The 13202-nt window shown below is 60.2% G+C and overlaps 1 protein-coding gene across 11 annotated transcripts in view; it reads right to left on the bottom strand.

Annotated features, from left to right (window-relative positions):
• The window catches only part of ARHGEF10L (Rho guanine nucleotide exchange factor 10 like), a 156971-nt gene that overhangs the window by 22363 nt on the left and 121406 nt on the right, over positions 1–13202 (bottom strand). For all 11 annotated transcript variants that reach the window (XM_027060268.2, XM_053207853.1, XM_053207871.1 and 8 more), the window contains one exon: positions 7037–7185. In XM_027060268.2, coding sequence (XP_026916069.1) covers positions 7037–7185 — 149 coding nt within the window. The remainder of the gene's footprint in view (positions 1–7036; positions 7186–13202) is intronic.

Raw genomic sequence — 13202 nt, 5'->3', positions numbered from 1 at the left:
TTTGCTTCCCTGCGGGCCCCACCTGACTGAGCCTGAGTGATGCCAATCCAGGCACGTCACCTCACCGGGTGTCCCGAGAAGTCCTGACCAAGCCCTTCCTGTCACCGTACAACAGCTGTGACACTTGGCGTTTCACATACATTGAGCCGCAGGTCCTGGGCTCCGTTCTGTAATTATCCCCATTTTACAGGCACTCAGCGGCAGAACCCAGGGCTGAAGCCAGTCAGCTCAGCTCCCCAGCCCACATGGACCGCGATGCGAGCTCACCCAGACGGCAGGACGGCCTCCTGGGAGCTTCCAGCCCAGCACACCCTCCCCCAGCCGGCTGCCAGGCTTGAGATGACCATTTGAATGTGCGAGGCACTGGCCTGAACCCCTTCCTGTGTGATCTCACTCAATCTGTGATTACACCCGGAGTCTGGTTCTGGGCTTAGGCTCCCAGCCTCCACTGCATCCAGGCCCAGCCTGGGGCCCGGCATTCAGGGGTCCGTCCGCAGCTCTGTGTATCTTTGCCAGGTTCTGGGGGGCTGGGCAGCTGGTCCAGTGATATCTGTCCTACAGGGCTCAGAGCGGAGGGTAACCGCCGAGGGGGCATGGGGGGCACATGGGAGAGCCAGATAGACCGGAGGACAGACTGACAGCCAGAGACGCTGGGGGCGGGGGGCAGGGGCTCAGAGACAGAGGACTGCCACCTGCCGCCATCGTCTGTCCCCTCCCTCACCCGCAGCCCCCATCTGTTCTCTCCGTAATAACTTCTTCTATCTGTCTTCCCCTCACCACCTCCCTTCTCTCTTCCATGGCTTCACAGAACCTGCTCCCTGAGCCGACAGCTTCTTGGGTTCAGCCAAACAACTTGTTTTTAAACCATGAAGTCCTTTACCAACCTAAATCTTCTAGGACAGGGGGAGACCAACTATGGGATACAAGAAAGATCTGAGCTCTTCCCGGTGAGGGGAGAGGGGGCCTGGAGCCCTGCCCCTCAACCATCCCCAGGCCCGTAGGACGTCCCTGGAGATCCCTCCTCGCAACCCCCCAATGCCCGGAGCAGGGTCAGCCCTGAGCTATGCCTGACCCCTCGACACATCCCCCAGGAGGGGGGGGCCCGCAGGATCCCCAAACCCACCCCCACCCCCTACCCTTCACAAGCTCCCTGAAAGGAAGTTCTTCTAAAAGTCTAACCTCCATTCTTCCTACTGTTGGAAAACGCTCGCTATCCTTGTTACTGTCTGAGCCTCCTGGGAAGTCTCTGGTCTTTAGAAAATCAGTGTCTCAAGTTTCACCAGCCAATTTTTAATTTAAAAAATAAATAACAGGCCGACAATAATAATGATGCGCGCACTTAAAAAACTAAGACAAAAACTGTGCAATAGAGAGGACTCAATGCAGTGACATGAGCCCTGCCCCACACGCTCAGGGGGCCCCCAGCACCCCAAGGACTGGGTGAATCTTTCCACCCTCATGCTAATTTGCATACCATTACCCAGGAAACCCTGCGCCTAGACTTCGCTTTTGCAAATTCCCACCCGTTTCGTGTCATAAATAAGACGGGAGACAGAAAACTAATACAGCCCAGGGATGCATTATTCATACCACATCACACTGTTATGATAGATTTACAACAGCTAATACATGCAAACTAAGTTTGGGCACTAAACGTGAAAATTAAGGGTGGGGAAGGTGGGTGTATGCGGGGGTGGGCAGGGGGACATCTGGGGGCTGTCGGTGTCCAGGAATCCAGAGAAGTTTCTTCTCGGGCATGCTTGGCGACAAAAAGCATCGGTGCCTGTATCGGAGGCCAGCGCCTGGGTGCCAGGGGGGCGTGGCAGCTGCAGGAAGTTCGGGAGCCAGTGTGAGGTGGGAAGCACCTTTCATGGGCTCGGTGCTGAGCTCTGAAGCAGGCTAACATCACACCCCCTGTTCCGCACATCCCCTGGCCAAATCTGCCCTCCTCGCTGAGCGGGCCCGCCACACTCCGAGCCCATTCCCCGAAGGGGCGGGCCCAAGGCCTTCACGGCCCTTCGCTGAGCACCTGCTATGCGTCAGCCTGGTCTCAGCACCAGCTCTGCAGTGGGAGCCAACCGGGCGTGCTCCTGCCCTCACTCAGCCTCGGTCTGGTTAATCTGGTAACTGTCCCCAAAACATCAACACGCGGCCGTGGCCAGTGCTACGAAGGAGAATGGCCTCGTGTCACGGCAGCGGGTCACAGGGGTATGACCCAGTGCACGTGGAGGAGGGGAGGTGGTCCAGACAGGCTTCTCCACGGGTGGGAATGGGGGAGCCAGGGTCTAACGAGAGCAATGCTGCCCCCATTAACCCTCTCAACAGCCCTGCGGGACAGGTGCCAGGCCCGGTCCCCAAACATGACACAACCTGCCCCGTGTCCCAGCACTCTCCGGGCAACCTGTCCCCAGTAAGGTTTTTTTTGTTGGTTTTGTTTTTTTTTAATTAAGATGCAACAATCATCCCACAGCCGGCTTCCCCTCCAGCAATCGGTTAAAATGAAGTCCATACGACTGGATTAGACTTTGAAGGTGCCGATCTAGATAATGAACAGGAGGACGCGGTGTTGACACAGGCCCTGGTGAGCTACATGATTATTTAACAGGGCTCGCTGCTGTCCCGCTGGGATCAAGGAGCTGAACAAGCAGTTGGTGGACGAGCGTCAAGCCGAGAGACAGACTATGGACACTGGCCCCGCGGGGGACAGGCTCAGTGAGGTCAGGGGCGGCTGACGGGGCGCAAGCGGGCCTGAATGGAGACGGCTGCAGGGGGCGGGGGCGCAGCTCAGGGGCCTGGTCCCGGGGAGCCTTCCGAACTGTGTCTGCGCACCATCGGGCTGACTGCGGCCCGGCTCACGGTGCCTCCCCTGCTCCAGCATCATCCCCGCCTCCTCCCTTCCTGCCCTCATCACAGACACGCGCCTGCCCGGCCCGGCTCGGGGGTCCTGACCTCCAGGAACCTCGCCTGCTCCTGTCCCTCCTGTGGCTGCATCTGGCACCCCTCGTGGCTCCCTTGGGTTCCCGCTGGGCCTGGGCCTGCCCCCTCCCGGTCTCCCCACCCTGGGTTGATACTGACTACCCCAGGTCTGCTCCCCACACTGGACTCTGAGCTCCCTGCGAGCTGAGAGCAGGTGCTACTCATGTCTGTCGATCCCTGCAGCACCCCACACAGAGGGCCTGGAAATCAGGACACCCCCCTGTCCGTCCACCATGACTATTTACTCAGATCACTGCTATGTAAGCTGGACACCGGGGAAATGAAAATGAACAGGCAGCAATCCTTAGCCTGGGAGACGAGTTGGCGGAGAAAGCAAGTATAGGAACGAATGACAGTTCCCAGGAGGGAACAGGACAGAAACTGCAGGGGACAAATGCAGCCCAAAGGAGACAGCCTTCCATCTACCCAGGCGGCCAACACAGAGGTCAAGAGCAGACTCAGAAGTCAGATGCCTGTGCTCGGAACCCAACTCCGCCTCCTTCTAGCTGTGTGACCTTGGGCAAGTCACTTAACCTCTCTGTGCCTCTGTTTCCTCATCCGTGAAGTGGGAACAATAACAATGCTCATCTCATAGGGTGACTTGAGGGTTAAACAAGTTAATTCATGCAAAATACTTAAAACCCATACCTGATCCCCACCAAGTACTCAAGATGTTTCGGTTATTATTATTTCCTGGGGGTGGGAGAAAACCAGGCAAAGCCTCTCAGAGTCGACGCGAGGCTGACGTTAACTCACTGTGTCTTCACATCTGGCCCAGAACCCCGCTCACCACACCTGCAGCCACCAACGCACTCCGGGGCCTTCTGGCTTGGAGCACTGAGCAGTTGTATCTCAAATCCCCATCGAGGGTTTTCTCAGGCCTGGGGCAGAGGCGCGCGCCGGGCCCTGGGCCGCTGTGCGAGAGCACGGCAGCCCGGACGGCAGCCGGGTCTCCAGGCTGCTCCCCCAGGCCTGGCTGACCGTGTGCTGGGCACCAACAAGAGCCTCACTAGCTGCGGCCGGACGGAGCTTGCTTCCAGAGCCCCGGCGCTGAGGTGGGCTTCCTCTATTCCAAGCAGCAGCGGAGTGCAGCTTTATTAAAAATGCACGGCGATCACCTCATCGCTGGAGGGTTGTGGGGACCGCATGGCACAGCGCGCCAGCTTTCCAGTCTCCCTGGCCGCAGAGGGGGCGCGTGCTCCCTCTGACCCGCCACCCCTTCTTCCGTCCAGCCTCCTGCACCCGACGCCCCCCTGACACCCCCCGTGGCGTGCAAAGCAGATGAAAGGCCATATTGATCCCCTTCTTGAGAGCAGCTGATCCAGAACTAATCTTGAATCATCACGGCCTTGAGCTGCAGCATGGTGGCCACGTGGCCCCAGGGCCGGTCGGGCCAGAGCGGGGCTCCCAGGCCTGGGTAGGACTGTGCTGCGGCTGGTGGGCGGCAAGATCGGGTGAGAGATGGCCGGGGCCCGGCCTCACCCGTGTCCTGCCCTCCGTCCAACCGTCCCACCCTCCCAGGACCGCCGTCGGCAGGAGGCGAGGCCCCTGCCAGTGACCCAAGACGATGGCGCGCCCGGGGTGCGGACACGTGCGACACCGACCCAAAGGGAGCTGGATTCTCCAAATAAGCCGTAACGAGGATTTAGGTTAGGGACCTGATTACGGGGATGACTCACGCTCACTGAACACCTGCTGTGTGCCAGGCCCCGGGGTGAAATAACCGTTTTCCATAAATGTTCTCACTCGACCCTCTAGAAGTACTGTTAACATCTCACTTTACGGATGAAGCGACTGAGGCCCAGGAAGGCTCGGTGCCTGGTCCAAGGGTGCACAGCTTGGCAGAACAGAGCAGGGCCACCCAGCTGGCCGGCCAGCTGCACACCTCCAAGGGCTTGGGATGCCCAGAGAAACCGGCGCGTGGGGCGGGGGGTGTGGCCAGGACAGAGATGGGGCCACTGCCTTTGGTGATGGCCCCCATTCCCTCTCCAGGAAGTCTCAGGGCCCGGGGGAGGGGGGTGGAGAGGGGAGGGGAAGAGATACGTTCTGCTGTGCTGCTCAGGCCCCACTGCTCACACCTTCTCCCCAGCAACCAACAGCCACTGACCCCCCCAGGCCTGTGCTTTCTGGGTCCTCAGGACCCTTCCTCAGACAATTCTTCTGAAACACCTCTTCGTTCACATCCTGCCTCCCAATGTCCTCAGCTGCCTCCTCTCTCCCACCCCTGCCCCATTTCCCCTGTTGGCATGAGGAGCAGGTCCTCTGGCCAACAGGGGACTCGAAGAGCCTACACCTTCTCATCTCATCCTCTCTCTGCTCTTGGCTTCTTCATATCTCTGGGCTCACTTTTCCATGTAGAGAACAAGGTTGTGTCTCCCCCATCGGACTGGAGGCCCTCAAGGGCAGGGCTGGGCCTTCCCCCATCAGACTGGAGGCCCTCAAGGGAGGGGCTGTGTCTCCCCCATCAGTCTGGAGGCCACCATGTGCAAGACTGGGACCCCTCCTCCCTTCCCCAGCTGCCCTCAACCAGGCCCCAGTGCTCAGCTGCCGGCCGAGGGCCCCTCACCACTCTCCTCCGAGAGTCAGAACCTGCACAGGGTTCGAGCAGGGGAGAGCAGAGGCGGCACCCGGATCTGCTGTGAGGACAGTGCAGGGACACTGGGGGAGGGGCTGCAGGAGGTGAGCCAAAGGGTCCAAGACGGGCCTCATCCTTCCTCCTGCCTGGGGGCTTGAGACCCAGGAGTTTAGGGGACCCCGAAGGCCCTGGGGAGCCAAGTCTTCCTGCTCTCCTTCCTCTCAGAAGGGGGAGGAGGTGAGAGGCCCTTGGAGCAAGTGCAGACAAGCCCCCAGAGCAAATCAGGCGCTGGGAAGGGGGCCTGTGGCTACAATGGCTCAGGGCTCCCCTCCCCGCTCTGGCTTTCTCCCCAGGAAAAGGAAAAAGAACAACAAGAAATCCAGACCGGGAGGTAGCAGACTCCTTCCTGCTCATGCCTCCCTGGCCCCTCCCTGGAGTGTCCCTCCCCCTGCGTCCACCCTGCCCCTGGCCAGGCCCAGCTGCACCAGTGAGGTCACAGGTCCTCAGGCTCTGTCCCCAGAGCGGAGCCCAGGAGTCACCTTCAGCCCCCAACCCCCTTCTCCTCTAAAGGACAATTAGAACTCAAAGCCTCAACCCTCTGGTCCTATTCGCCCACAGCTCCCTGGGCCTCAGTCTCCCCCCCAACCCAGCTCCCATCGCCTGTGATCTTATGACGGCAAGACTCCCGTAGTGCTCTCGCCTGCCTGTCGAGTAGCCAATTTACAGCCGGTCTGTAGAGATGACTGACCAGGCGAGCAAACGGTAATGGTCCCCCCTCACAGAAGCTCGCCCAGGGCATCGGTCTGTTCCGACCCTGAGCCTGAACCCAGACCTCTCTTCTGGGCCCGGTCATCAAGGCCTCATTCCACGCTGATAATCCAGACAAATCAAATGATGGCAAACGTCACCGTAATACTACTGGGGAGCCACACCCAAGTCTCACGCCTGCCACCCAGGATGGGCCCCGGGGTGTGGAGAGACGGGGTGGGCAATGCTGTTGGGCGGCGACAGGCACGGACCCAGGCTGAGTCCAGACGGAGGCCCCGCGTGGAGGCCCTCATCCCAGGGGCCAAGGCGCAGGCCGTGCTCCGCCCGCAACGGAGCAGGGAGCACCCAGCAGCCTCCAGGTCCACACTATTTAAAGAGCCCAGCCCCCAGGACAGCTGCATCCACACTGGCCTCCCCTCAGCACAGCCAGGCCCTGGGTACAGTGCAAGGCAAGGACCCCAGTTCCAGCCCCACAGGCAGCAGGAGATCACAGCTCAGCCCAGTGGTCATGACCCTTCCCCTCCAGGCAGCCCATCATCCAGGGATGATGCCGGGGCAGAGGGCAGGGCCCGGCAGCGATTTGGGGGCCCCTCTGCTTCTCAGCAAACCCTCACTGATCCCTGAGACACAGCTGGAACCATGAGAAGGGTCTGCAGGGCTCTGCCCAGCAAGACGGCCCGCGGGCCGGCGGCCTCGAGCCACAGGTAGGGCCAGTACCTGAGTCTGCAAGCTAGTGGCATCTAACACAGTGACCCGAGGCCCACAGCTGGCCCACACGGCATCCTCCAGGCTCAGCAGGGTGCGGACAGGTCCTGGCCCCACAGTCAGGCACACGGGAGGGCTCTCCAGGTCCCAGGGGACACCACCTGCAGGGAGAAGAAAAAAGCAGGTCAGGAGCGGGGAGGGGCACTCCTCAACCCTTGGGAACGGATGGGAACCCTCCGCAGAGGGAGCACCTGCTCGACCCTCTCTGTGGCCCTTCTCCCTCCTCCAGAGGGTCGGGGCTGTTCGTACCTGCCTCCGTTGTGCCCCACCCCCTCTGGGGGCTGAACCCCCCAGTTCGCCCTCCTGCTCCCCTCCTTTATCTTTCCCGCTTTCGTTGCCTCCCTCTCTCCCTTTCCCTCTCTCTTCTGTTCATCCCACGCACACTTGGTGAGCGCCAACTCGGTGCCAGGCCACGTGCTGCGCCCTGGGAAGAGTGCAGACCCTGCCCTCAAAGAACCCCCCTGCTGGCTGGAGAAGCCAAGGGGCCGGTTGATCAGCAGTCCCCATACAAGGTGACAGGCACGAGTGACCGGGCACGCACAGCGGGCCTTGAGGACTTCGAGATAAAGGGGAAAATTCGGCACAGGGGAAATCCCAGGAGGTTTCCCAGCATCGGCAGCATCCGCACAGTCCTGCCAAGAAGGCCGCACAGCATGGTGGGAAGTGCCTTGACCCATCTCTCCCACCCCCCAGGGCCTCAGTTTCCCTATCTGTAAAATGGGGCAACCACCAACGTGGTCTCCGAGGACTTTTTCTACACGTTTCTGGCCGACTCTTGCCATCTCTGAGACCTTGCTGTCTCCAGGACACTCTGTCACCTGTACCAAGAGCTCTGATGACCTTCCTCCTCCAGAGATGCCTCCACCTCCGGGTACAGAAGAGGAAGTCTGAGGGGCAATTAGTCCACAGTCCACCACCCCTGAAGATGGAACAGAACAAGAGACCTGACCCGGCTCTGGACACGATTCTCCCCTGCCCACCCCAGGGGTGCTCGGCCGACCCAAGAACATGCCTGGAATATCCCCGGGTGTGTGAGACAGGCGTTTCTCTGAGGTCACACTCAAGGCCACACAGAACCCCCGGGGCCACCCTGTCTTGCCAGCATACCGGGTGAGAAGTGGGGGGCGTTGAGAGGGAATCTGGGGCACACTATGGAGACAGGCGGCAGTGGCTGGGGCCTGGGAAGAGGGCAGAGGCCTCTGCTGGCGTGCCAGTGCCCGGCCGCCCTCACAGTCCCCCCACCGGGTCCCTGTCATAGCCCTTCCCTCCGAGCCAGCTGCTGGGGGCCAGGGCGGGGCATGACGGGGCACAGCTGTCTGCAGGGCTGGGGGGGCCACCGGGGCACCCGGTGGAAGTCACCGCTTGGGTGCATCGGGAGGAGCCCTCGGAGGACAGACCAGATGCCCTACCACCCCCGACCCCCAGCTTTCCCTCTTCCTCTACCCCTCCCCCACCCGTAAAACGGGGTCTCCTCTCGCCCTTCTGTCCCACTGACAGCTGGCAGACTCCCGGGTCAGCTAGGAGGTGGGGGATAGGGTCTTTCCAGCCCATGAACATGAACACACGGGGAGTAGGCTGGGCCAGAACCCTGGCCGCAGCCCCCAACCTTCTGCAAGACCTTGGACAGGGGACTTCACCTCTCAGAGCCTCATCTGTAAAATGGGCGTGACAGGCGCGCCTGCACGTTGCAGAATCAGAGGAGACACGCAGAACACAGCACGGGGGTGGCACCCAGTCAGGAACACTGACAGCTTTGACCTGCTAGGTCGGCACTGCCAGGCGCTCTGCTCGTGAGTCGTTTCCTGAACTCCTGGCAAGCCGGTGTGGAAGGCGCTATTCTTATCCCGGTTTTACGCCGAGAAAACAGACACAGAGAATTTAAATAACTGGCCCAAGCGACGCGGCCAGAAAGCCTGCAGTTGCCCGTTAGCTCTTGTCGGGTGTCATTTGCTACAAAACAGCAGTGTGCAGAAGCAGGTGTGGACTCCCCCTGACTGACGTGACAGCAGAGACCCAGACAGCTGAGAGGTTGTGCAAAGCCACCCGAAGGGTGACGGGCCAAGCAGGGCTTGAACTCCGCTCACTGATCCTGGCCTCCTTCCCCAACCCTGGCGCCCTCTCGGCTTCCCAGAGTTTCCGACGGGCTCTGGGATCAGGACTGGGGTCTAGGATGGTGAGTGACCACACGGTGGCCTGGCCTCCACAAGGGATGCTGACCCCCTGGCCCAGACACCAGAACCACAAACTGCAAGGCTTCTGGCGCCCCCCAGTGGCCAGAGGTGAGTAGTGCGTGTGTGTGGCAGAACTACTGTGGCTGGGGTGGGGCTGTGACCTCTTGGGGGGTGGGGGGAGGGGTTGGTGAGCAGGCGGGGAGCAGCTGGGGATGCTGGGACCACACGTGAAAACAAGGGAGTGGGGGCTCTGCCCCGTGGGCACACTGGTGAACTGTCTACCCTGTGCTTTTCTAGCACAGAGCACAGTCATGGCTGCCTGGGGTGGGGGGTGGGGTCTGAGCCCTGAGGGCCACATCACTCTGACCCCTCCTCCAGAAACCCCCCAAGGCCTGACTCCAGGACAAAACGATAAACTGTGGCAAAATTTAATAAGATGTTTGTCTATCAAAAAGGGCACCGGACAGGCTCCAACAGGCTCTAACGAGCTGAGCCTCAGTTTCCCCGAGTGCACCACAAGAGGCCAGAGCTCAAGGGCTCCTCCCAGCCCTCCCGAGCCACAACCTTAGGATTTTAAATGCAGTCACTGTGAGCTCGGGGCAGGGCTGACCCCGGTCCCCTCCGTGCCCTGAAGCGGCTCTGGGTAAGCCCGCACACGTCCTGGCACATGCATGCACACTCACATGCACACGCCAGCCCCGAGTGACAGCCTATCCGTCTGGGCCCAGGACCGGCTCTCACGCCAGATGAAGGGAGATGTCTCAGCAAAGGCACCTTCAGGAGGCAGGAGCCCCTCCACCCCAGCTGGTCTCCCTCAGGGACGCTCACCCAGCTGGAGTCACGGGGCAGGACACAGAGGGAACGTCCTCGGGGCCGAGAAAGGCCCAAAGGGCAGCCTGAGCCCAGCAATAACGACAGTGACAACGATGGTGACAGGAGCTAACAGGCACCCGTCCTGATACTTCCCGGGCTCCATCTGGGCACCTGACTCATCACATGGGGACTTCACATCCACTCTGTGTGCGGCTGCCTTCACACCCATTTTACAGGTGGGGAAACCGCGGCTCAGAGAAGGAAGGCAATAGGCCCAACCTCTCACAGCTGGGACTCCATCCCAGGCAGCCTGACTCCTCAGTCCATCCCCTTACACATTCCATCATCTGCCTCCTCGAGGGGGTGGCCCTGGCCCTCGTCCCCAGCACCTAACCAGGGACAGCCCCATACCCATACCCCTCCTCTGCCTGCTCAGAGATGGGGTGACAGAGGGTACCTGGAGGTAGCTCCACTCAAACACAGGACTGGGCAGGGACAGCAGCCACCTGAGTCATCTCTGGGTCCCAGTGCCCTGCTCAGGGCCTCGTACCTCATGGGCACTGAATACGTACTTGTTGAGTGAATGGAAGAACGAATGAATGAATGAACGAGTGAGTGAGTGAGTGAGTGAATGAATGCACGCAGGTATGCAGAGGCTCCCGGGGAGCAGCAGAATGACTGCCGTGACCACACTGCTCTTGGCCTTGGACTCCAAGGCCCCTCCAGCTCTGCCGTTACGGAGGGAACTCCATGTGGCCTGGCGGCCTTGGAACCCTGTCATGTCTCAGCCGCTGCTTCCGCAGGTCCCAGGACTTGGGCCAGTCCCCCATTGGCTCTGCACCTCTTCCTTAATATTTCTGGGCCTTCCCTTCTGCAATGAGCCAGATCACGGGCCGGAAATCCCCGTTTTACCAGGTCTCGGTCTCAGCCAAACCCAGGCAGGACGGTAAGCCTGACTACAAACACGAATACTCCGTCCAGCACTGGCTCGGAGCCCACGAAGGGTCTGTGTCCAAATTTCCCCTTTTTATAAAGACATCCTTGCACTGGATCAGGAGCCCACTCTACTCTACTGTGATCTCATCCTAACTAATCACATCTGCAACAACCCTACTTCCCAGCAAGGTCACGGTCTCAGGTTCCAGGGACTAGGACTTGAGCCTCTGAATTTGGGGAGGCTATAACTCAACCTATGCTAGAAGATGTGGGTCTAACTATTGGCTTTCAGCCCAGAGCTGAACCAGAAAGGCTCCACACCCGGGGCGCCTGGGTGGCTCAGTCGGTTAAGCGTCCAGCTTCGGCTCAGGTCATGATCTCAGAGTTGGTGAGTTCAAGCCCCACATCGGGCTCCATGCTGGCAGCTCGGAGCCTGGAGCCTCTTCGGATTCCGTGTCTCTCTCTCTCTCTCTGCCCCTCCCCTGCTTGCATTCTCTCTCTCTCTCTCAAAAATAAACCAACATTAAAACAACTAAAAAAAGAAAAAGAAAGGCTCCAAACCCTCATTTTTTCTAGGTGGGAAGGGACTTCCCAAAGGCCCATGGGTGAGCCAAGCATGAACTTAGGTGTCCTCAAGTGGATTATTCACAATTCCCAGACTCTCCAGGCCACCAGGAGCACCAGAGGGGGCTCCACCAGCACAGGGCTGCAGAGATTGGCCCAGGAGCTCTGGGGCTGGGATGGGGTATAGGTATCTGAGGCCTCAGTGAGTCTGGAGGGGGCCCCACAGCTAGGTCATGGGCCAGGATGATGATTCCAGGCCCTGCCACATGCAGCCGAAGTGAAAGGTCATGGGGGGGACCCTCCCCCACCCTACACCATGAGGCAGGTCCTGAGAGCCCCTCCGCCCGCCCCCCGCCTTCCTGCCTGGACCACCTCTGGAGGATAGCACAGAAAGAATGGGGGAAGGGAGAGGCCGGGCGAGACAAGGCCTCTCCCAGAGGCCTCCCTGGCCAAAGCCAAACCGAAGCCCCAGAGGGTGGGCTCCAGAGAGAAAGAGTGAGCCCAGGCCCACTTGGCCAGCCGGGTGTGACGGCCTCCCAGCCAGCCTCCCTGCCTCCTCTCCCGTCTGCCGGCCACAGGGCAGAGTGCTCAGCCTCTTCCAACATTCTATTTCCCATCGACTGAGACAAACCCAAGGCCCACCCTATCAGCCGTCTGCTCCCAGACCCTGCCCCCTGCCACTGCCCCCCTGGTTACTGCCCAGCTTCAGGATCCCGTGCCTCGGAGAGGCCTTTGCCCACCAGCCCACCCCATGCCCGGGGGTCAGGCCCTCACGTGCCACCCTGTTTCCCCCCAACGCCCCTCAGCGTGATGTATAACCATAAGCTCCCTACCTGTCCACTTGACTGATTCTGTCTCCCGCTACAGGCTATATACATTCTCCAGGGCAGGGTCACACCTGTTTTGCCGGCCGCCATATCTATGGCACATAGCAGGTGCTCAGTAAATAGCTGGTGACAAGCGTCTGCAAGGCAGCAAAGCTGGGAGAGCGACTAGTGGATCTCAGCCCCTCCTCCCGGCCCGATGGCCTCCAGCTCCGCTCGGGGAAGCCCAAACCCCCTTACGTCTGGAGAGGGCCCTGGCCCTCGCAAGAGGACTTGGGCTCGGGCTCACCCACGGCACTTTGGGAAGTCCCTTCCCACCTGGAAAATGAGGGTGTGGAGTCCAGTGGTCCCCAGTGGCCTTTCTGGTTCTGACAAAGCACCAGGCTCTAACCCTGGGCTGAAAGCCAACGGTTAGACCCCAGGCCCCCGTTATGGGTGTTATGTCCCCCGCAAATTCGTAAGTTCACGTCCTAAACCCCAGGACTTCAGAATGTGACCTTATTTAGAAGTAGGGGTGTCACGGATATAACTGATTAAGATGAGGTCATACTGGAGTAAGGTGGCCCCTAATCTAATAGGACACAGGGGAGGCAGCCATGGGAGGGCAGGTCCTGTGGCCAGAAGCCAAGGAAGCACCAGAAGCTGGGACAGGAAACTAGAACAGACCCTTCCCTCCCGGCCCTCAGAAGGAATCGACCCTGCCAGCACACTGGTCTTGGACTTCTGGCCCCCAGAGCACGAGGTGGTACAGTTTGTGGTGTCTCGTTAAGGTGGCCCCAGCGATCTCACCCCCCCCCCACCTCCTCCCAC

Source organism: Acinonyx jubatus, chromosome C1 (assembly GCF_027475565.1).
Source record: "Acinonyx jubatus isolate Ajub_Pintada_27869175 chromosome C1, VMU_Ajub_asm_v1.0, whole genome shotgun sequence".
NCBI classification, from domain to species: domain Eukaryota; kingdom Metazoa; phylum Chordata; class Mammalia; order Carnivora; family Felidae; genus Acinonyx; species Acinonyx jubatus.
Note: the sequence above shows the minus strand (reverse complement) of the source record. Positions and strands in the feature narration are given on the sequence as shown.